The sequence below is a fragment of the Podarcis melisellensis genome (assembly GCF_964234715.1).
Source record: "Podarcis melisellensis genome assembly, chromosome: 9".
Classification (NCBI taxonomy): domain Eukaryota; kingdom Metazoa; phylum Chordata; class Lepidosauria; order Squamata; family Lacertidae; genus Podarcis; species Podarcis melisellensis.
The window spans coordinates 24,142,870-24,166,399 of record NC_138541.1 but is presented as its reverse complement, the minus strand read 5'-3'; the positions used below and the strand labels follow the sequence as shown (position 1 = coordinate 24,166,399).

Sequence of the window (23,530 nt, the reverse complement as noted above, 5' to 3'; positions counted from 1 at the left end):
CACAGGTGAAAAGTATACTGGGACACAGGTATATATTAGTGAGTGCATTCGCGTATTTGTCATCTTTTAAAAAAAGAAATGCATTGCTTTGAAAAATTATAATGTCCCATTACTATTACATGAAAAATTAAAGAAAACCTAATTTGTGATGCAGCAGCCCAAACAGACATCTCTCTCCATATGTGCATAAGAGCTCAAGTAAAAAAATACACCAAGATAAATGTGAGTCTGTACTTGGATTATGTGTTGAAGAAACTCCCAGCTTAAAGTGAAATATAAATTTTCTTTAATGTCTCATGGTGCCAAGAGAAAATAAAGGATCCAGGACCACAATTGTTGCAGAGTACATAAAGTAAACCAGTTAAAAGACACTATCAAATGCCAGGTAGTGTCACAAGTCAGCTATATCCTTTACACAATCCAAATTCAGCCATATTTCCACTTATCCTTTCCCCAGAATTTGATACAATAAAGTAGTAAACATTCTCTCTTTAATACAGCAAGCCAAATTCAATATTAGTGTCTAAAATTTAGTAATCATGTAGATATAAAAACACATGATCAAGCAAAATACTTTTAATTAGCTGATCATAAATAAATCCACATAAAAGAATTAAATGGATTACAAAGTTGCATTTTTTCTATGTGGATTCAGATTTAATATGCATTAGTCATCTTTATTCTTTAACTGATAGTGATTTGTCATCAAATCACAAACACTGCAGCACGCTAACCAATTCATAGTCTGTAGTTACATTTTTACAACTTCTTTACAAATGTTAATACGTCTGTACACTATATATATTTCATTTCTACAGTTCATGTATGCTGTATTGAAATTCTACAGTCTTCACAGAGAAAATGGTGAAGTCTTCAAATACGAATTTTCTCTTACAAATTCATATAAACAGCATGGAGCACTGCACTTTGGCATCTCTGCTGGAGATAATCTGGCTACCATAGTAAATATGAGGGGGGGGGGGAAAGCTCTCCAATTTTAGATTTCATTAAGAAATACTATTCCACATCGCTATGTAAGTTCACCAGCTTGAAACAGAAGCACCATATCGTTGCACTATTGAAAACGCATACAAACCAACTTAAAAACAAAGTACTAAAACTGCATCATAGCCATCATTTTTATACTGAAGCAAAACCATAAAATTCCTTTGGAAACGTGTACTCTGTCCTCTTAGCTGAAAAGCTTTAGATATGGATGCTGAAGAACCCATGTCTGTTTATCATCTCCAGTGTACTTCTTTCACAGCTGACATTTGTATAAGTCCAGAAATGTTTTTTATTATTATTATTTCAGTTTCTTCCTTCTCACTTACAAATTTGTTGTTGAATGTGAAGCAAAAATTCATAGTAAGAGAATGCTGCCTCGGTTTTGTCTTCAACTAAATGTTGAAGAAAATCTGCCTTTGCAGGGCTTTCATCTCTGAAACAGAAAAAACAACAACCCACCTTGTATTTGTTTCTTCCAACGTTTGTACATTACTTACGGCCCTTTAATTCACAATTCTAAGTGCTCACAGGGAGCACAGGGAACTGACAACAGCAACCGCCACCTAGTCTGGTGCAAAATTGAATTCCTGGAAGTAATCAGCACAGCCAATACAATAGTCCAAGTGTTATCCAGTCAGCTCTCAGTAGTAGAAGTCAGAAGAGCCAATTCTTTCAGTACAGCCATACCTCAGGTTACAGATGCTTCAGCCGGGTTACTTCTGGCTTTCGGTGCTTGCGCAGAAACACTAAATTGTGCTATGTGCAGAAGCACGACCTGCGCATGTGCAGACGCAGCACTGTGGTGTTGCGAACGCTGCGGGTTGCGAATATGCCTCCCACACGGATCATGTTCGCAACCCGAGCGTCCACTGTATTAGATTATGAGTCAATAATATTGTAGTTCCCTGCCAATCTGGCACTTAATATCAGCCGAATACAGAAGGGACAGCTGGCCAATCATTCTATATGCCCTATATTAGGGGTGAGACCAGACAAGGACAAGAGCACAAAGATGTCTCAGCCCTTATTTCCATAAGCAAACTTCCTACACCTAACACTGCACCTCATGTTTCTTCCTGTAGCTATTGAAATTGCAAAACTATCATCACCTCTATTTTTTGCTAAACACATGCTGTTCTTGTTAACTCTGAGAAACATGTCTAAATAGGTACCAAGTGTCAAGCCCAGATAAAAAGGCAACCTTACCCACTCCACTCTCATCAAATGATTTTAGGCGAGGAATGAGGAACCTGTGGCCCTCCAGATTTTGTTGAACTACAACTCTGGAGTAGAGTCCCTAAGGCGGTTGGATGGCATCTTGTATGCCTCCTTCTGGCTACTCCTGCTGCCAAGCTGGTGCTAAACGTATTGCTCTGCCTTTCCTTGGGCCACATCAGCGAGGCTGAGAGGGTGTGTGTCTTGTCATCTGGGCAGTTCAGGACCTCCATACATACTGCCCTGCCTTGTGCCCCAGAGAGGTTACTTTAGTGTTGCTAACACAGCAAAAACAATGTGGGAAGCAGCAGTTACAAGTTACTGGTCTGTGTAGCTATAGGAGGCGCTGTGATTCTCCAGTGGTTTGACTTCACCCCCGGAAGCGCACTCCATTCTCTCTCGAGATAGATGGATGTCAACAACTCCAACCATCCCTGGCTCTTGGCCATGTGGGCTGGGACAGATGGCCCAGCCATGGAGTTGGAATCCAACAACTTCTGGAGGGTTGCAGGTTCCCTGTCCCTGTTTCACAAACTCTTTCTAGAAAAACCTCTTGATTTCTCCACTCCTGGCCCCAGCTGACACTAACTATCAGTTCTCCATCCTTTTCTAAATTAAAATTATGACATTATTATGCACTGATTAGTATCTGTGAGTACTTGGCAAGATTCATGTTTTTCTCCAATCAATAGAATATTAGATTGCTATGTGCATTTAAGCACACACACACTGGATCAATAGAATCCAGTGGAGATAGATATTATTTTATAACAAGATATAATTAGCACAATATGTCTATTAAGAAAAAACAAAGAGCTGTTGTGTATTAAAATATAATTACAGTCAGTCAAGGATCAATCTGCTAATAAAGTAAGTGAATACTTACTTTATTACTTACTAAAGTAAGTAAGTGGATACTTACTTTATTACTTGAAGTACTGGGCTTAGAGATTTACTTTCCTTAAGCCAGGATATGAAGGACCTGGTTCGCTCTGAAGAAAGAGTATCTAATTCTGGAAGCTGTGTCTAGAAGAATTCAAATATTATTTATTATCTTTAATTCAATAGCATGATTATGTTAAAGTTCAATTAAACACCAATGATGTGTTGCATAATTCAGATAACATAAGAACAAATGAATTCTTTATTTATTCCATTATCTATTTTTATTCTGTATATTTATTTATATCCTGCCTCTCTCAAGGCAGACTAAAATGCTAATAATACAAAATGAAACTAGAGAACTGTTTTGTGAGGAGGACTGGGAGCAGGGAGTAAAGTGTATTGCTTATATCTCATGTTTATAAACACTGAATTTGTATAAGTAGATACGTACAAGCCACTTTAAAGAACAATGGAAATGTTTAAATGGCTTTCCTTCAAGCAATGATGTGCTTCAGAAATAATCTGTTGCTACAAAAAGCTCCTTAAACCAAAAAAATTTTTATGGCATGATCCACTGCTTATTGTGTAGGACAAAGTTACATAGGTGTAAGGTATGCTCTAAACTGGGGAGTCCCCCCAAAGGACAGAGGAAGGAACAGCCAGTGGACTGGCATACCCTGACCACCCCATATCAAACCACAACAAGACTCATGCCTTGAATCAGGGCTGGCCCAAGACATTATGGTGCCTGAGGCAAGCCAGAAAATGATGCCCCCTGGGAATCCAGCTTAAAGTTATCAATTCCAAAACAAGAATATAGGGGCAGAAGTGCAACATTTCTATGCCCCACAGCTGGTCACAAGAAAGGGGTGCTCAACACCTTGTGGATCACATGACCAGACTGCATTGCGGAAAAGGAAATCTAATCTCGATTTCAACATTAACATAAGAATGTGTAGCTCCTTTCAGGTATTATTATTTTCATATAAATATTACAAATGAAATTATTTATAAATACATATTTTTTAAAAATTAACCCTCACCAGTTTCTGAGGAACAGCTGCATAATTAGGGCATCCGAGGACGTCTTTTATGAAGTTACTAGCACAATTTCTTCCAATCCAAAGGTACAATATCTAAAGGTACAATGTTATTAAAGTAAACACATCTGGTTAATGTAACCAAGATTCGCTCAAGAATGAAATTGCTTTTTAAAAATATGCAAACTGCGACAATTTACATAATGAGGATGTGCTTGCAGATAAACATGACAGTTTCCTTATTAAAAACTAAGTTTATAGCCCCTTTAAAAAATGATAATGCAACATTTTATAAAACCATCTAAAATTACTGTGCAATGAAGGGTGGGATACAAATTAAGTAAGATAGTGACTGAATCGTATGTTGCCCCATCTGTGCAACTTACTGAGCCACAGTCCATAAGGAAAGCGCCTTCCCTTGTCAACTTCTCTGCAGACAGCCGCTGAAGAGGGGGCTGGGGTACAACTCTATCGTTGACATGTATAGCACCCTACAAGGAAGTGAAAATTAAGTCTACATGAAAATGGATATACAATTCAGTAGCACTGCAGCAATAATTCAACAGTTAGGAGCTGGGCACATGCACTCACAACATAAATCACAATGCAACACAATAAATGATGAAACTGAAATTGAGGTTATTGTTCATGTAAAGGAACATCAGAGTTGTCACTAAGTCCAAACAGCAAAGAAGGGTTTAGTAAATTCCAGTCTGTGAACAAGCCTAAGAAAGTATGATGTCTGGGATAGAATACCAAAACTTTGGGAAACATTGTAAACGGCCTCCATTAGTTCTGCTAATTGTGAGGAGGCTCTTAATAGAATTCAGATATTAGTGCAGCAGCACTTGAAAGATCCTGGAACTCCCTGCCTATTGATAGCAGGCAGGTACCTTCACTGTATTCCTTTTGGCGCTTGCTGAATACATTAAAAAAATTTTTTTATTGATTTTCTTTTCTCATAGCAATTATTCAATACCATCATTTAACATCCATTTTCTACTTTTCCCCCCTCCCTGTTGACTTCCCCCAACTTCCATTTCTGGTTTGTTACATCAAATGTTACATTCTGCTGTTTATATTGCTGAATATATTCTTATTTAGACAAACCTGCACAGATGTTTAGAAAGTCTGTAGGAGTTTTAACTGTTTTAGTCCATTTTGCTGTGGTTCTAACCTTTTGTATGGTTTTAAATTACAGCTGTAAATTTTTTTAGTGATAATTTTACTGGTTTTTTTTGTAAACTGCTTTGAAGCTCTTCTACAATCAATGTAGAGTTTGTTAAATAATTAAATAATGATGCTTGCACTGTTAAATAATTTGTCAACGAACTTTAAAGAATATACATCCAGAAAATTAAATACATAGAATACCAAAACATTGTAACTCCTAATATTCACACTATATTAAAGACCACAAAAAGTATTCCTTCTACTCTCCCAATGTACTGAAGCCTAAAAGCTGACAGATTCAGTGCTAGGGAAAATCTCTTGGGAGAGAGCATTCACCACCTACCTAATTTCTAATGACAGAGCCATGGATAATGTGTTACAATTAGGCAAGTTTAACTGGCAGAAACTGATCCTTCAGGCACCTGGGTCCCAAACCATGAAGGGCTTTAAAGCTAGAATCCACCATTTAAACTGAGTTGGAAAATGGATCGGGAAAATGGTGCAGCTCTCCAGCAAGATGTTTATATGAATAGCCCCAGTAAGAAAACTAACTGCTATACTGTGAATCAAATTTTCCTAGTTATTTTTAATAGAGGTGTCTAATCGGAACATTCCCGGAACCTATAAAACAGCAGACAGGTTATCTCTGTCCAGAAGCAATAAAAATTGTAACATACCTCATCAGTAAGCTTGTCTATCCTATATAGATTAGGATAGATCATCTTCATCAAGCCAACCAGAGGCTGACTTTTTATTTGGCACATAGCATATACACGATCATCCAAGCGTGTACTTGTACCAGTTCTAAATGCTTTCTATAAAACAAAAAAACAAAGTTATCATTTAACAAAAAACTATTTTATTTATCAGATGAATATTGTAGCTAAATGGGGGGGGCAGGTCTGGGGAGTGGCTAGTAGTGGCTTTTTGCTTCAACCACTCATTGAATGGCAGCTACCACCTCAATTATATGAAAAATATGAAAGGACCCTAAGTTTCTAAAGAGGTCTGTCTGGGGCATGGCGCCTTCTGTTTTAGAAACACACAGCCAGCCTTCCTCTGGGGGTATGGAACTAGTTGTGCAGTGACTAGGTAACTAGATTTTAAAGAAATCAAACAAAACTAGAGCTAAGAGCAACCTTTCAAAAATAGTTAATTCCATCCTTTTCTTACAAATGCCTCTTATGACAAAACAAGTGTTACAGACTATAAGTACTCAGCTTTAAAAACAGACATATGTGCAACTCTCTTAATAGTTACATCTTTGCAAGTTCTTTTAAGCAACCTGGCATCTAGGCTCTTTACACTATACAGTGCCCCCCACAAATTTAAGCTGCACATTAAAAAGAAGAAGGTAGAAGGTAGGCTTTTAAACTATGCATTTTCATGTAATTCACCAATGTTTCTGTAACTAAATCAAAGTTTCAAAATTGCCTGACATCAATAACAATTGCTATTCATATGAAGTACCTGCTTGAAGAGAGCCAAAACATACAGAGGAAACAGCCTGAGGGAATTTGGAGCAATTAAAGCAGATTGCTGGAGATTTGATGCAGTTGACATATATGCAGACAGTGAATCTACCACTGCATTCACTAAGGCATCTCTTGCATCTGACAGACTTGAAGAAACTGATCGATCAACAGCTATGGAAGCGAAGCAGCAGTAAATAATTATGAAAGGAACCATATTAAAAAAGGGAAACAAACAGCATACCACTCCAGACATTAATACTGGCCAGTACATTCTCATTTCTCTAAACAACCTTGAAAGTACTAAACATCCCAGCAAATCAACCTTCCGTTTGCACAAAAATTTTACAAAACAGGATAAAAAGGGCCCTAGTTTCTGTTACCTGTATGGATAATGAACTTTGAATTGGGAAACAAAAGTGGGCTAAAAAAAAACCTGATAATTCTGAGGTTTCCCATCCGAGAACTTAGTTTTAGATTTTATTGGTTTGTATAAATCATTTAATAAAATAACAGTTTAGCAACTTCTGCTCTCACTAGACCTATTTGCTACACAAAAGAAGGCATTCTTTTTCATCTAAAGGGCTGCATTCTTTCATGGACATTTCAGGGGTTGTGTGTCAGTGGAGTCAGACCCACATACACACTCTGACCGCACAAATCCATCACTTTACTCCCCATTGCATTAACATGCTTTTTGGGAGGAAGGAGAAGTATCATAGCATGGGGAAATGAAAGTTAATCCTTCGCTCTCCATGTATCAAGTCCCCCAATCATCCCTGTACTGCTTAGGAGTTTTTTGGCGGGAAGGGGGGGCATTGGGAATCACAGCGCAAAGGGTTAATCCCCAAGTGCCACATGAGAGGAGAGATCTGAAGGAAGGTGAACTGCAGGCCAGATCTAAAGATCTGGGAGCCTGCCAGTTCCCCACACCTACCTTGCAAGCATCCACACTGCATTTCTATCTTTCCAACAGTACTAAACACACCATTTTTTGCTTTCTTCTAATTACAGGTGGAAGAGGGACAAAATGACTTTGGGGGAATGGAGAACCCTCTGAATGCTAATTCTCAACTCACCCATATTAGCTAAGAGGCATATAACTGCTTGTACATCTGCTCCAGCATAAACATCTGCCAGTGAAGTCACCACAGGCAAACAAAGCGTATGCACTCTGATTCTCCGTTCACCTGCATTAGAATAAACAGAACAGAACAATACTTAAGCTTTTTATCCAAAGCTATTGCTAAAACCACTTTCACATGTCCGCCCCCGCCCCCCTTTTGGCTAAAACCTCCGGTCATCTGATTTTGTTCTTTGTGGGTGGTTGTTTCTTAAATTTATGTTGAGAAGAGACATCATAAGTGAAGTTACCTTTGCTGGAAGTATACAAAAGTGCTGTCTGAAAACAAACTAAAGATGTGTCTGACAGGCTTTCCTCAATGGACATCTGTACCGCAAATCCAGCATCAGGATTGACATTGGCAAGTGACAGCAAATCAGTAGATCGCACAAAGAAGTTACCATGGAAGGTGTGAATTGAAAGACCTAAAAATTGGTAATGTTTAAGTTAAAATGGCAAGGTTTTGTTTTTTCTAAAAAGCATAGTTAACAGTTCAATTAATCAGAAGTCCTGTCAAGTTCAATGGGGCTTATTCCCTAAGTGTGCATGTTTAGGATTGCAGCCCAAGTTTTTAAAAAATTAGACCTATGGCTATTCGTACACTAGTGACAGGAAACCCAGGCCTCCAAATCCCTCCCTGCTGGATCTTCCCAAATCAATTTTGCCAGAGGAAAGGGCAGGAATGGGAAGGAACAAGGCTCTAGCTACCTAATACCACCTCAGTCAAGAACTGAGGGGGGAAAGGCTGAGAGAGGGGGCCACTGCAGCAACCAGTGCCACATTTGTTTCCTCAGAATCCCTCTGGGACCCAACGTAGCATATACTGGGGGCAAGGGCCTAGGCTAGTGTACAATTTATATGCTAGAACAGGGTTGGAAACCTCAGGCCCAGGGGCAAAATGTAGCCCCTCCAGGTTTCTCTACCTTCGTACTCTACACTTCTGTAGACCACGCTTCCTCCCCAAACTACACCCATTGAAGGCCTTGCTCTGCACTCTCAACACATTCCTGAACTGTCACCATGCCTCTTGCTTTCCTGGAAGGAGACGTGTGTGCATGTGTAGAAGCCTCTTACTTTTGCATGGTTGGAATATAGGCAACTATGCCAACGTAGGAGTCAGATATGTTGCTCTGCACACTTTTTATCTGGCGTAGTCAACACCAACATGGAGACATGTGGGGGCAACATTCTCTTGTCCCGACAAGAGAATGCAGCCCTTGTGCAGCACCTCCCCCCCATTAGATACTTATATTCTATTTCCTGTAATTTTGTAGTGGAGAAATTTCATTCATGGATTCATGAAGAGCACACAGTCCTCAAAGTACAGAGAACATTTCTCCTTTTTGTTTTCTACGTTGTTGCTACTACAGTGCTAGAATCACCCTCCCAAAAAGGACTCCTCTGATGAAATGCCCTGCATCATTTTCTACAAGTGTGTGTACCATTTTTGCCCTAGCCACACTTTTTGAATGACATACATTCATGTTTGCTTGGAGTTGCTGAAAGAGGGATGATAGCACCTTTGGTAGAAGGGAAGGAGAAAACACTGTCTCAAACAAATCCTACCATTTTCACCAATATTGGGTACATTTAATAATAAACCAGAACCACACCATACCTTTCGTACATCTTATTCTCATGACTGCTTCAAATCCAATTTTCCGTGTAAGATACCTTTTAAGGTCTTTTTGCAATTTATCTGCTTGCATAGGGTTGTGGGTATGATGGAAAGATGGGTAATAATAGATGCATCCAGCAGAATATTTGGACATGCAAGCTTTCGGCAAGGATGAAAAAAAGAGAAAGTTGTTATTCATTCACTAAAACAGTTGCAATGCAGAGAACAGACCCTGAGCCGATGAAGCTGTTTAAACAATGGCAAGCTAAGCATCTAGTGTTTCACTTAGCAATCTTGTAGTTATATTCTGAAATAACGGTAGTTTCCTGACAGTCTTCAAAGGCATACTTCAAAGTGATTTATACCAGTCTAGTCTAAAAATTACCAGAGGGTAACTTCTATCACACCAAATATATATGAGAGTTTTTAAAAAAATCTAATTTGAATTTATAGAGCTTCTGGAAAGCCAGTAAAGACAGACAATGAAGGAAATAAGTGTATTTTCTTAGAAGATTGGCAGGCCAGCCAAATAATACATAAAAAGAATGGCATTTGCCAGCTCAGGTGGTAGATGAGCCTCTTAATCTTAGGGCTGTGGGTTTAAGCCCCATGCTGGGTGAAAGATTCCGGCATTGCAGGGGGTTATACTAGATGATCCTCGTGGTCCCTTTAACTCTATGATTCTATGTTTCATGATTCTAAGCTTTTCAGAAATTACCTTCAAGCAATTTTCCATTTTTAAAAGCAAGGTACGTATGTTACATAGTGTCTTTAGAAGCAAAGCCAGGTTACACTTGTATAGTGCCCTAAGTTTAGACTAAGGCAGAGATCCTAAAAATGCTTATTTTGGACTGAATTATAGAAGTGTCACTGAAATAAATAATTTACTACTGCAGCATGAAATCTTAAGGAAGCAACAAGACGAGTGGGGCAAGAAATAACAAGTGAGCAGACCACTTTCCTAAGGAGCCAGTATGTTTGCTAAATACATGTTTTGAAAAACAAGTCAACTACGCACTGGTTCACATTGTCGCTTGTTCCCATACAATCACTCCAGAAGTATGCAGGGCCACTAAAAGCCTCAGAGCCGCCCAGTGTTTGCACAGTAGTAGAGTTGCATTAATCAGCATTAATGGGGTACGGATGTATGTTGTTGATGCAGCCCATGCAATTTGCATGACTGCAGTGGCCCTGCTACCATTTTCTGCACATTTTCTGAAGAATTATATCAGCTCCCATATAGGGGCATCAACTGGTACAACTTTTACACAAGGATGACAGGATATGAGCTCTCATGAAATAGAGAACCAACCAACAAGAGTACATAATTTCATGATGGAAATATCTCCATTTTACAGTTCAGTCACTCAGTTAGTATTTTGACATGTGGGTGAAATATTAAAAACCATTAAAAATTTGCATCTAAGCAAATAGTATTTTTGAGCTTTAGAATTTTCCTTGGCAATTTTAACTGAACATAAAAATTGTTCTCTCAACACATGCTAATTATGAAGTAGCTCTGCAAGTTAAAAGCTCTTACCAAGAGAAGCCAAATCAGAATATTGTGAGCTTAAAAGGAACAAATCCACAGCTGTTTGCTGTCCTGAACAATCCAGTGCCAACTTTTTATAAAAATCTGTTGCTGGACCAAGATGCTGAACAACCTAGGATACAAAGAAAAAAATAAGGTTGGGAGTGCAACACAAACAAGTACATTTTTTTTTAAAAAAAATGCAAATAAAATTCAGACTGCTTGTAATATGTAACATTTGGAAGGCCACAGATTCCCCAGCCAACATGGTCAAGTACTTGTTGCCCAAGCTATACCAATGCAAATCAGATACGCTTATTTTTATAACCCATTCTGTAATCCAAAGATTATCAGGGTGGCACACAACATGAAAATACAACATTATAAAAACAATTCCCCTCCCCCCCAAAAAAACAGCCACCACAGAAGCTTGTTAGATCCATAATCACTACAGAATCCAAAGTACCTTTGCATTTGATCTTTGATTGGGATCTTCCCTGGACTGCAAACGTCCTGTGCCCAATGATGGTAACTGTGTCTGAAACACCGATATGCGCCCGCCCGTTGGAGACATCAATTTAAAGGCAGCTTGAAGGGCTGGGCCTAATGCACTGTGCGTTTCTCTTGTGTTAGTGAACATATTTGGTAGTGCATTTAGCAAGTCTTTAATTAGCTGTAAAATAATTGTTAAAGTGTTAGAAGGAAATATTTTGCATTTTTTTTCCGTAGTGACAAGAATGCTGAAGTCCCACCACTAGCCAGTGAAAAATCTTATTTGGCCACCTCTCTATGGATTATGGGATTCCCAGCAGGCATTACGCGCACACTCTGAAGCTTATAGATCTTTGAAATATTAAGTTGTGTATAAATTCATTTCAATAAATCTTTGAAACCACTGGGATCAAACACTTGATCGTTCTAAAAATGAAAGGCAAGATTCTCAGGAAGCTGAAATGATTCTATGCTCACGTAACTGGAGCCTATAAACATTACCCTTTAATCTAAAACCTCCTTGGTATCATGGACATAAAGGCTATTCAGTTCTTCCCCATTGGCTGTCCTCTTTCCCTACTGTCCACATAGTAGTCATGTGTCTCGCCTTCGAAAAGGGCTGCCGCTATTCAATTTTCACTGGTCATCACCAGTTTCCATCTCAGTCTGACATATCTAGATTGCTTTCCTCTCAGGCTGGCCTCCGTGTTTGTCCTACGCGGAACCTTGATTTTAAAGTCCAGCTCCAAGGACAGCAGAGGCCTTGGCTTGGCTGCTCAGCCTTCTTTTGTTCTTCTGAATCACAATGTGTCAAAGGAGGCAAAGCAAAAGCAGAAGAAGAAATTCTAAGGTGGGAGAAGGACTGGAAGTGCTGTAGGCCTGCTGTGATTTAAGAATTAGATTTAACATCCCCGTTCTAAAGCAGTTTAATCAAGGACAGAGCAGTCAGAAAGAATTATCTTCATTTTTAAGATTTAATTCTTCTGTGAATTATTCACCTTACCTCCTTACTTTCATGCAGATTAACCAGTAAGCTATCAGGTGTTGGCAGGAAAATATCTATGAAGAAAACATATATTGGTATTATAGTTTTATGTTATGTACTTAAAAGGATACACCATAGCTAGGGTGCAAAGAGCTGCAGCAATATAAGTTAAAAGCACTTCTGTACATGCACAAGGACTTCGCCAATCTTCCTTTCTAGCTGCACCTCTTCATGTTGTTGTGTATTTGACACACTGTCCCTGACAGCAGATATTATTCTATTATACTTAACACAGCACTATTATATTTCCTTTTTCACATCACTATTTTTAATTTTTTGTTACTTTCAATAAAATGTCTGTTAAATATGGTCTCCTCTCCTTGAATCACTCTATCTCACACTCATTTTCTGAGACAATTAGCCCTCTTACCGTCAATTTCTGACACAATTAGCATCTGAGGCTGTGATAATCCTTCTTGCAAATTGTAGAACTGAACAGTGCTGTCAAACGTTATGAAGCCTATTCTTGTTCTTGAATCTCCAGGCAACCTTAAGATTAAAAAGAAAAATGACCCTGATGCATTGGTTTAGCACAGATATCTTTTGCTGTGCCTTTAACTTGTTCTAATGTTAGGAAAAAAATTTATTCAAGAGACAGTCTTCAATGCTTGAAGACAACATATGCCCCAAATACAGCCTAGTGCAGCTCTGTATTTAACCCATAGGGGTTAGTAACAGATTTCTAAAATAGTTTATTATTGCAATGAATAAGGGGGGGGGGAGGAGGAGAGAGATGACTGGATACATGACGTTCATGCTCCCATGATTTGGCTCTGCTTAATCATGGGACTATTACACAACAAGATAAGAAAAGCCTGGTGGAACAGGCCAATGGCTCAGCTAGTCCAGCACCCTGTTTTCACACTGGCCAGACAGATGCCTGTGAGAAACCAGCAAGCAGGATTCAAGCACCAGAACACACACCCCTCCTGTGGTCATGTAATCAAAGCAGGACCACACTGGCAATTATTTTAATGGCTGCTGTATCCAGACCATGAATACACACAACAACAACAAAAAACAAGAAAGTTCTTACTTGTCTAAGTTTTCAAGCAGAGACTGGCACACAATTGACAAGTATCCAGCTTCTACTGCATTGTGGGATACATCCAACACAAACAAATACACTGCAGGCTGAGGAGGACGAAGCTGTAAATTAAAGTTTAGACTTTAAGCCTACTGACAAAGTCCTTTATATTCTATTTGTAATCATGAATAGTTTTGATATCACATGTTCCTATGAGCCCCACTTTTTACATCTGCATAGACACTTTGAAAAGAGGATAAGGGGCTGAAATGAAAACAGCAGAAGTGAATTCTAAATTCAAAACCCTCCTTTCCCAAAGTTTTACAAATATTTATTTCAACCAATATTTTGTTCCAGACATACTTACCATGTAGTCTGAGGAAGCAATGAATTCCACTGTAGAGTTTTGGACTTCTGGCCGTTTGTGCGGCTCTCCATAGGACCGTGTCACAGGATTATACATAAATTCTTCAGGAACTAAAAGATTATAAAATAAATATATTACTCATTGTTGAGTGCAAAAATACTAAACTTGGTCACACCATTCTAATAATAATAATAATAATTTATTTATATCCCGTCCGTCTGGCTGGGCTTCCCTAGTCACTCTGGGCGGCTTTTAACAAAATATTAAAATACAGTAATCCATCAAACATTAAAAGCTTCCCTAAACCCTAGGGCAGCAGGCCCCACGTGCCAAGGAACAATACCCATACCACCTGCCAGTCTGCAAAGGGAAAATGTCCATCTGCAGGCATAGTCTGCACCCAGGCCCACACCACCAAATGAAGAACATTAAAGGGTCTTGTTGTCAGTACCCATCAGCTGACTGGCACACAGAAAGATAATCTGAAGTCATGGTCAGACATAACAATGATGTCCGGTTATTGACAGGTGGCCCACAGGGGTTAGTTGAGATAAGGATTCAGCCCATCATCTGAAAAAAATATCCTACGGCTGCCCTAAGGGGACTGTGTCACCCTATGTTTTGAGAGCTGCTTGCCATGCAAGGGCCAGGGGTGGTTTGCTTTCACAAAGGAAGTGCTGCAGATCATCATTCATTCCTTTAGGCAGTGGCATTTTTATTAATATTCACCATCATTAACTCTGTAGCACAGGTTACATTTCCATCTCCTTTGGTCAATAAAAGAAACAAAAGGGTTGATGTATGTTCTGCATGATCTACATCTCACAATGGTGTTCGATGTTATCACAGGCAATTGCTGAGGAATAAAGAATATTGTAAAATGTCAATTTGAAGAAAAACTTTGAAGTATTTCATAATATTTTTCACCCCTAAACAACAAATTCATGTTTTCTATGCATTTTTCAAAAATTACTACTGGAAAAAAATATTCAATTTTTTATTTTTTTTTCATAATTAAAATTAAGCCTAGAAGAATTCCATTATTAATGATCAGGGTATAAAGACTACAATTAAACTCACTTATTTCTAAGTGAGCGTTGCTGAAATTTGTGCCAATTGCACATAAGTAAATTTAGTTAAAAGTGGTGTATATGTAAAACAGTAATTATCTATTGTAAATATTCTCTCTCGATTCCAGTGTTGTGTTTGGGTTTCAAGACAACTGATTCACAATTATTTACTGCAACCACAACTTTAAAATATGAAAGATGTTTTTAATTTATTCAAGTTTGGCTAAATAAAAATTCTGGGAATAAAAAGTCATTTTACCGTCAGATCTCTGAAGGGATGTAGAAGCAATCCCAAAGGAAGTTTTGCTTTGTTTAGCAAAGCCTGAGTTTGTGGAATATTTGTCAAAGTGCATCGAAATGAGCTAAAAGTGAAATTGCAAATGTTAGTTTCAAAGATTATGACTCATTTGTGCTATCAAAGAGGCCCATATTCACCAAAATTCTCCACCCACATCTCTACGTGAAAGTATCCAGGTAGTAAAAGAAAAATTCAAAGTTTGATGACACATAGATTCACTGATATGGGGCAAGCAGTGCAACGAGCCATACCCTTGCCAAAAGAAACACTTGTATAAACCCAGTGTGAAAAGTTCTTGAGCCAATCATAACTTTCCATCATTTGTAATAGCTGCAATGAATGGAACCATTTGTGTCAACATATTTGCATCTGGGATGAATACAACAGAGCAGACTTCATTTGCTAAAACTTTCCAACATTTCATAGAGAGGCAAAATGTGAGCATTACAAGGCAAGGCCTGAAATGTATGTTTGCCAAACCTATACCATAACAATCGAATCAGGATACCAGTTCTTGACTCACACAGAGATATGGATAAAAAAAGAATACAAGTCTAAAAGCATGCTTAAGATTAGAAGCTTTATACATACTCGGGGCTACAATTCAGTTTCTTCAGCTCAGAGTTCAAATTAGGTACAGGAGCTGGAATTGGACCAATAGGCAGAATATTTCTATCTTGAGTAACGTTGACCGGTCGCAAGCTCTCTGGTTGCTGAATACCTAGTCCTCCAAGACTAGCTGACAGTTGATTCATTGTAGGGTATTGCTGAAAAATAACATTTTAAAGAAGCATTTATTTTATAGCATTAGCTGCTTGAACAGTATCTGCCTAATTTTCCCCACCCTGCAATACCTAGTAAGCAAATTCAACTATTTACAAGGTTCTGTACTAAAGTAAGTTCTATACTATATCATTTGAATCCCCCTCATTCCATAAGCTGCTCCCGTCTCCATTTCCCCTCCCAAATTCATATCTGCAATGCATCTGACCCAGGCATATGAGGTTCTTGATAGATTTTCTTAACAGGCACATTCACTTCTACCCCTTCTGTGGGGTGATCTATGGATCCGTGTTGCTTTTTAAAAACATCAATCTACTAGCACAAGTGGTTTGGGACCACCTTGGGCAGATCACCAGCCTTTTCTATTACAATATAATTTGTGACTTAAATCAAGGATAGGAAACCTGTGGCCTTCCAGATGTTGTGTGACACCACCTCCCATCAATACCCGTCAACATAGCTAACTATCTCTCATCCGTTCCTTAGACATTAAGAACATTCAAGATAGCATGGAGTACCAAGTGACATATTTACAGGGATATTTTGGAGTATTTTAAGAAGCCCCCCACCGCCCTATTTTTCTCTTCCCACAATAGCCCGCCATATTGCAAGTCATTCTGGGTGTATCCCTGACCCTTTCTAGGGAGCTGTGGGGAAGAGGGAGCAGGAAAGCTACAGTGAATGAGCAGATTTCCATTAGCTTTTCATTGGATCCAACCCAATGTCACACAACTCTATCACACAAATATAGGACAGTTGCATATTATTATTATTATTATTATTATTATTATTATTATTAATCAATGTACATGAACTTGAATGTATTTATTCATATGACTTTACTGGAAGTGTATAATCTTCATATATAACTGTCTGAAAGTCACATGCTTTGAGAAAATCACTGTATCATTAAAAACACCAACACAAACTATCAATATTAACCATTTATTGTCAATCAAGTGAAGAAGAAGAAGAGTTCGGCTTTGATATCCCGCTTTATCACTACCCGAAGGAGTCTCAAAGCAGCTAACATTCTCCTTTCCCTTCCTCCCCCACAACAAACACTCTGTGAGGTGAGTGGGGCTGAGAGACTTCAGAGAAGTGTGACTGGCCCAAGGTCACCGAGCAGCTGCATGTGGAGGAGCGGAGACACAAACCGAGATTGCCCAGATTGCAAGACTACCGCTCTTAACCACTACACCACACTGGCTCTCATACGGTGCATACGGTCTTCTCATTTTCTAATCAGATAAGATGTGCAAATTATCAGTCATGGCAAAAGTGTATTTCTTATGCAAAGAAGGGGAACAAAACAACCTTTGCCCCATAACTTTGCAATTTTCACCGGTCATGGCTGCAATCCAACTTCCATGAAGTGCCACATGTTTTCAATAGGATTTGCCACTTCCACGACAAGAATAGCAATTAAACTGACTAATCACCCTCCTTGATTGAATATATTAGATCTTTCCTACATGTCACATTCATGTATGTGGAGAACAGCAAGGTTGGTCCCTGCTGTATGAAAAGGTGGAAAATGTGGACTGAAGAAGCAGCTAGTATTTTTTCATCTTGGTAGGCCTGGGACAACTGGTTTCTCTTCAACTGTATTTCATAGTGCCACCATAAGTCTATGTGTAAGTACTGTACTGATGTAACCTGTGGACACAGTTCTGAACTCCCTACCGAGAGGTGAATCAAAACAATAGACAAACGCAAATGTATTTACTCTGGTGACCTGTTTAATTGAAGTACAATTAAAAAAATATATCAAAGAATTACAATTCCAACCTTGATTCATGGGTAACTAAGCTCCCTCATTCAGTTAATCTATCACTATGACATCAAATATAGAGTTTGTGAGTATTTTCTAACCTGTGGATACTGAGGAAATCCAGAATTATATCCAGAGTTACTGGAAGGTGGAAGTGGTGGTGTCACATTCTGATAGCCAGGCTGGAGAGCTGGGTACCCATAGCCAAATGGTTTAGAGGTTTTAGACGTCTGTGGAACTGAGGGAACAGGAGCTGGACTACTTGTTGTAGAACGTGCCTCTAAACAGAAAAGCAATGCTTTAATACAGTATTTATTCCTTTAAAAAGCAACCATCAAAATGCAAACTGTTGCTTATGAGAGAATTATGTGCCTGTTTTAATTAACAGAGCAGGAAAGTGAACTTCAGTTAAATATCCTGTTGTAAATTAGTATTTAACACACAACAATAAAATAACTAGTAACACAACTACTGTCATTTGAGTAAATAAAAGCCCATGCTTAATTTGTATTGATTTCTAACTATTAAACAAATATCAAATAATTCTTAAACAGGGTAGTAATAAAAATTTGACTGCAAATAAAATGAAGTAATTATTTCTACTTTGTTACATATTTAACCTTCTGAATGCAGTTGTCCAATAAACTTTATGCATTCAAATGCAACCAGAATTAAATAGTTAATTCATCAGAAGCTGAAATATGTGAAATAAAACCCCATGTTATATAGGGAAATGTCAAAGGTGTATTTTTTAAAGAATACTTTACTTGGAACTGCTTATTTTCAACATGAAAACCTGCAATCCTATCCACATATACGGGAATAAATCCCACTAAAATCAGATGGCTTTACCTCTAATGAAGCATATTCAAGATTTACTACATGTTAACGAACTTCTTATCAGTTTGAATTAATATGCAACTTGAGGAGCAGAGGTGAGTCAGTCACTTGAACAATAAACTGTGCTGTATTTGAATCTTTACTCTGAGCAAATAATGTATAGAAGCTGTACTACAGATGCTTCTCAACCTTGCATTTGTATATGTGTGTGTATATAAATATAAATAAAATAAACATTAAACCAACAAAAGCATGATTCACCTGGATAGCCACCTCCTTCAAGACTATCATAATTGTTGAGAACAGGAGATGCGCTGCTCGTAGTGGAAGAGCTGTCAATAGCTAGAAGAGAAAAACCCACACACATATTCATTAAATCTGCACAGTGAGAAATGTTTATCAATGCCAGGTAAGAAGCTGTAAAGAACCCTTAGGAACTTAGTATTTAGTGGTAATTTCATATGCTCATCAAACATAGGATTTCAGTCTTAATCTTTGTTAATAGCAGTTGCCAAACTGAACTAAAAATGCATGGGGGAGGGAGTTATAAAGGACAAACTCCAATTGGACAAACTCCAATTAAGAAAAAAATAACCTCAGAAGCTTTTGGTGATTATAGTTCATTTTACATATCCTGACTTCCCATTGCTGGACTTTGGAAACAATTCTACTTCAAAGTTAAGGCATTTGCAAGCATAAACAAAAGGCTGGAGGCACCGTAAGAAGAGTCTAGGCAGAGGGAAAAGAAATGCTCTCAGCACTTAAGGGAAGCACCTTGAATTTATTTGATATTCTGATTCTGCATATTTTATGTTACCTTATAAGTCGCTTTGAGACTTTTTTTTTTGTAAAAACCAATGAATAAATTTAATAAACAATAAATGAGGAGGATAATGTTGTTGATGATGCCAGGGTTCCTGCTTACTGCAAATTCTCTTGCTTCCTGACTTCATCTGAACAGTCTACTTCAGGAGCACACATTTGTGGGGTACAACTGCTAAATACACTCACACAAGGTTCCCATTTTACTCAGTAAGATATATACCAGAAGAACAGCTAAGTTAAAGTCTGTTAAACACACACACAATAGACTGGAGCTGAAGATTCCTTTTCTATTTGGATCCAGCCCTGTACCTTTATTGCATCATGAAAAACTAACCCCTAAGAAAGTATAGAGAAAAAAGCACTTTGTAAACAGTGGTGCCGCAAGGCCATGAAATGCCTGCTGTAAAGTTTGGAATTTTCCTACGCAGAATTTGAACTTTGCATATTAATGTCCAAGACTGTACCTATTGCATTTCACGACCCTTTTGCCATTTGCTTCTGAAGTTTGACATAAATAAAATGTACATCATTGGAAAACTTAAAAACAAGCAGCTCAATATGTTTTAATCGTACAGATGCCAATGTTAAACTTCTTATTTAGTTTTCTCTAAGCCATGAATTGCTTGAGTATCCCCTAATTTGCTATGTTCAGGAGATTGAATGCCTCCAGAAAAGCCCTGAAATATAGTAATTAGCTTTAAGCTTTTAATCTGCTTTAAATGGATTGTACAGAGATGGATCAACTGTAGAAGCAAAGTGATGAGTCTATTTTTTCATCCAGAAAAACTTTCAAGCCACATCAAGATGCAGAACTGAGAACTCTACATTATAGTGACGCCATATACAGTAAGCCCGCAACTTACACACATTTAACTCATGCACATTCAGCTTTATGCACTTGGCAAATATATATAAATAAATTAAAAGGGGGTGGGGTTCTGGGAAAAACAACTTTTGGCAATCCTGCCTGCCACTGAACCCAATGTGTTTTGACTGTATGTGATTTCGGCGTTAGGCGGGATCCCCGGAACATAACCCCTGCGTAAGTTGTGGGCTTACTGTATATATAACAATAAAATAGAGAATGGACAATGACAGGCAGTACATTCTTTTTGCTATACTGAAATGAGGAATGTATTTGTGAGGATTAATACAGGAGAAATACCATTTGAAAAATCCATGTTCAGAATTAATAACGAAGAAAAGTCCCCAAACCACCAACAAATTATTAAAGGCATATCTGTTCATGTTTTCAATATTTCCATGCACCACATGCAGCATACTGTACACATGTAGCTTAACAACACTACTTCCCAGATTTTAAAATAAACCCATTTCTTTTTCATTTATTAATTTGTGGTACTTAAAAAAATGTAGACTTTGAAACAACATGTTTATTACTGAAATTACTGTCAACATAATTACCAGCTATCTCAATAGTATGCATGCCATTCTATATACCACAATATAACTTTGGTAGTTTGAAGTTTAATAACCTTTTTGGTTTCAAGCATCTCCAGGTCCTTTTTTTTTTAAAAAAAGGAATTAACCAAAACTTATTAAATCTGAAATAAATTTCTGCACTACATATTCATTGCAACAGGAAGAGAGCCAAACAAAATATTTTGGCAAATATGTTACCATAATGGAGGTATGTTAAGGAAATGTTTGTCTGCACAAGAAAACAAACAACAAACGGCCTCAAAAAGTATTTCTGTGTTCTGTCTTTTGGTTATTTGTAACTTTCTCACACATGAAGAATGACAAAATACTGTAGTTTTTTTAACAATAAAGGGGGTAGTTTTATGTTTATAGTAGGACAAATGAATATCATTGGACAATCTGGTCGCAGTATGTTATACATGTCCGCAATTTTAAATAACAACACTTTTATTGATGAGTGTCCAATTATTCCTTAATGAGTGGTATTCCATAATCCATGGAATAAAAAAAGAGTTGTAATGCTCTAAACTGCTTGAGCCAGTTTAGTTGAACATATTACTGTACTCCTAGTCATCAAATTAAGTTGAAATTAGTTAATATGACCAATTTAGGTTAATTAATTCCAGTGGATCTACTCTGAGTAAATCTTAATTGCATACCACCCTATATTATTAGCTACTAAATGCAATGCATTTTTCCTTCAATTATTTAGACTGTTTAAGAATCAGGATACTTAGTGTTATGTACTTTTGTTCAGGGAATGGAATAAATGTTATCAAAATTGGGTATGAAAGTGAGAAATACTGGTGCAAAGCTTAAAGCAGACCTGCTTCCTCATCCTCCTCCTCCTCTTCCTCATCATCTGAACTTGATGACAAGGGAGTTGCTGGAGAGCTAGCTTGATTATTAACATATCCACCATACTGCATGCCTGTGAAGTGGAAAGCACAAATACAAGAATCAGACACACAGAAAAGGTGAGAAACTGAAAGCACAAATCAGAGCATTAAGTGACAGCAAAACCAGGCATTACAAAAGACACCCAAACATGAAAAGTGAGTTACCCAATCCATACCAGGAAAGTTTTGTCTTTACGGAAAAACAGATTTTTTTATTGCAGTAGTTTGGTTAATTATTAGCAGCAGACAAAGAAATTTAGTAGAATTAGAACACACAGTTCATCCTCCAGAGATCGTGAAACAGCTCTCTTAATTAAGTCAGAGAATTTTTTTAAGTAGCTGAAGTAGTTTTGAGACCCGTTTTTTAAAAAGTTGGGTGGATTTCACATTTTGACACCATGATATTAATTGCCCATTGGGGAAAAAACAGATTTCACTAGTTATCATTAGCATATAGTACTAATATCAATTTCAAAAGTACTAATACTTAATGAGTGTTATTTTTACTTAATCCACACAACTTAAACTTCCAAATGATGTCACCGATGCTCCACATAAAGGGTCACACTTTAAATGAATTTTTGACTCTCTCTCTCTCTATGAAAAGTTACTTATATTCATAAACTGACCATAGGTGAATGGAAATGCCACTTCTGGTCACAGAACCTCTTTCCATTTATAGAATGGAACCTTTTGATCAAATACAATGAATATATACACCGCTGGCAAAAAGCATATCCATAAAACAAAGGTATTATTAAAGTGCTTCTAAGATCAACAGAATACTTTTTTGTTGCCAGTCAGTTTTCATTTAGCAGAACCTATACAAATATAGAGCTTGAGACTGTGAGACTTGGATACCTGAACAATAGTCTCAACCTTCATATACCCAACCAATGACTGCACGTTGCAGGAGGTCTGCAGATAGCACCTACTCAAGAGATCTGTTCCATATGATGTAGGCATTGAGCCTTTAGTGTGGTGACACCTACCCTTTGGAACTCCCTCCTGTTAAGTATCAGAAAGGTGTCATCTCTGTTGCCTTTACAATGCCTACCAAACACCTTCCTTTTTCAACAAGCCTTTTAAGTGGAGATTCTTATCTCAATCTGTATCTGTACTGGATCCAAATTTGTTTTTATTGTGGATTTTTCATGTAGGGGATTTCGTTGTCCCCGAGAGGGGGCAATGACAATAAAGATATTATTATTATTATTATTATTATTATTATTATTATTATTATTATTTACAAATAAAATAAACTTCAGCTAATATCTTAATATATTTGCAGCGTATTAGTCTCTACATGAATAGTACAAGTAAGAGTCATAACACAAAGGCTTTATAGCGTGCCAGGGTTAAGTTCACAAACACATGCACAGTTCAGCTGTGCTTACTTCAATGAGACTTGCTCCTGAGTGAACTTGCAAATAATCAAGCTGATTAGGTGCGGGGATGGGAAAGGAATTTACCAGTTAAAACACAGAGTGGACAACTATAATATAAATGTGGTAATAAGGAAGAATTAAGAAATTGGTAATATTTTTTCTACTATTGGTATATCAATCTAAGCTCTGACAGCACATCTGTTATATCTGCATA

General features: G+C 37.7%; 1 protein-coding gene across 2 annotated transcripts in view; it reads right to left on the bottom strand.

Annotated features, from left to right (window-relative positions):
- Window positions 1-269: 269 nt before the first annotated feature.
- The window catches only part of SEC24B (SEC24 homolog B, COPII coat complex component), a 35,828-nt gene continuing 12,567 nt past the window's right edge, over window positions 270-23,530 (bottom strand). The window contains exons 4-24 of one of the 2 annotated variants that reach the window (XM_081924810.1): window positions 21,856-21,960; window positions 19,023-19,103; window positions 18,023-18,201; window positions 15,956-16,131; window positions 15,326-15,428; window positions 14,726-14,852; window positions 13,997-14,106; window positions 13,639-13,751; window positions 12,973-13,091; window positions 12,561-12,616; window positions 11,532-11,738; window positions 11,075-11,198; window positions 9,535-9,693; window positions 8,168-8,341; window positions 7,873-7,983; window positions 6,792-6,967; window positions 5,999-6,136; window positions 4,535-4,639; window positions 4,152-4,244; window positions 3,146-3,249; window positions 270-1,441 (exon numbers count right to left, since the gene is read on the bottom strand). In XM_081924810.1, the coding sequence (XP_081780936.1) occupies window positions 1,327-1,441; window positions 3,146-3,249; window positions 4,152-4,244; window positions 4,535-4,639; window positions 5,999-6,136; window positions 6,792-6,967; window positions 7,873-7,983; window positions 8,168-8,341; window positions 9,535-9,693; window positions 11,075-11,198; window positions 11,532-11,738; window positions 12,561-12,616; window positions 12,973-13,091; window positions 13,639-13,751; window positions 13,997-14,106; window positions 14,726-14,852; window positions 15,326-15,428; window positions 15,956-16,131; window positions 18,023-18,201; window positions 19,023-19,103; window positions 21,856-21,960 (2,675 nt within the window). In that variant the 3' untranslated portion in view covers window positions 270-1,326. The remainder of the gene's footprint in view (window positions 1,442-3,145; window positions 3,250-4,151; window positions 4,245-4,534; window positions 4,640-5,998; window positions 6,137-6,791; window positions 6,968-7,872; window positions 7,984-8,167; window positions 8,342-9,534; window positions 9,694-11,074; window positions 11,199-11,531; window positions 11,739-12,560; window positions 12,617-12,972; window positions 13,092-13,638; window positions 13,752-13,996; window positions 14,107-14,725; window positions 14,853-15,325; window positions 15,429-15,955; window positions 16,132-18,022; window positions 18,202-19,022; window positions 19,104-21,855; window positions 21,961-23,530) is intronic. The other variant, XM_081924811.1, reaches the window with a different exon arrangement.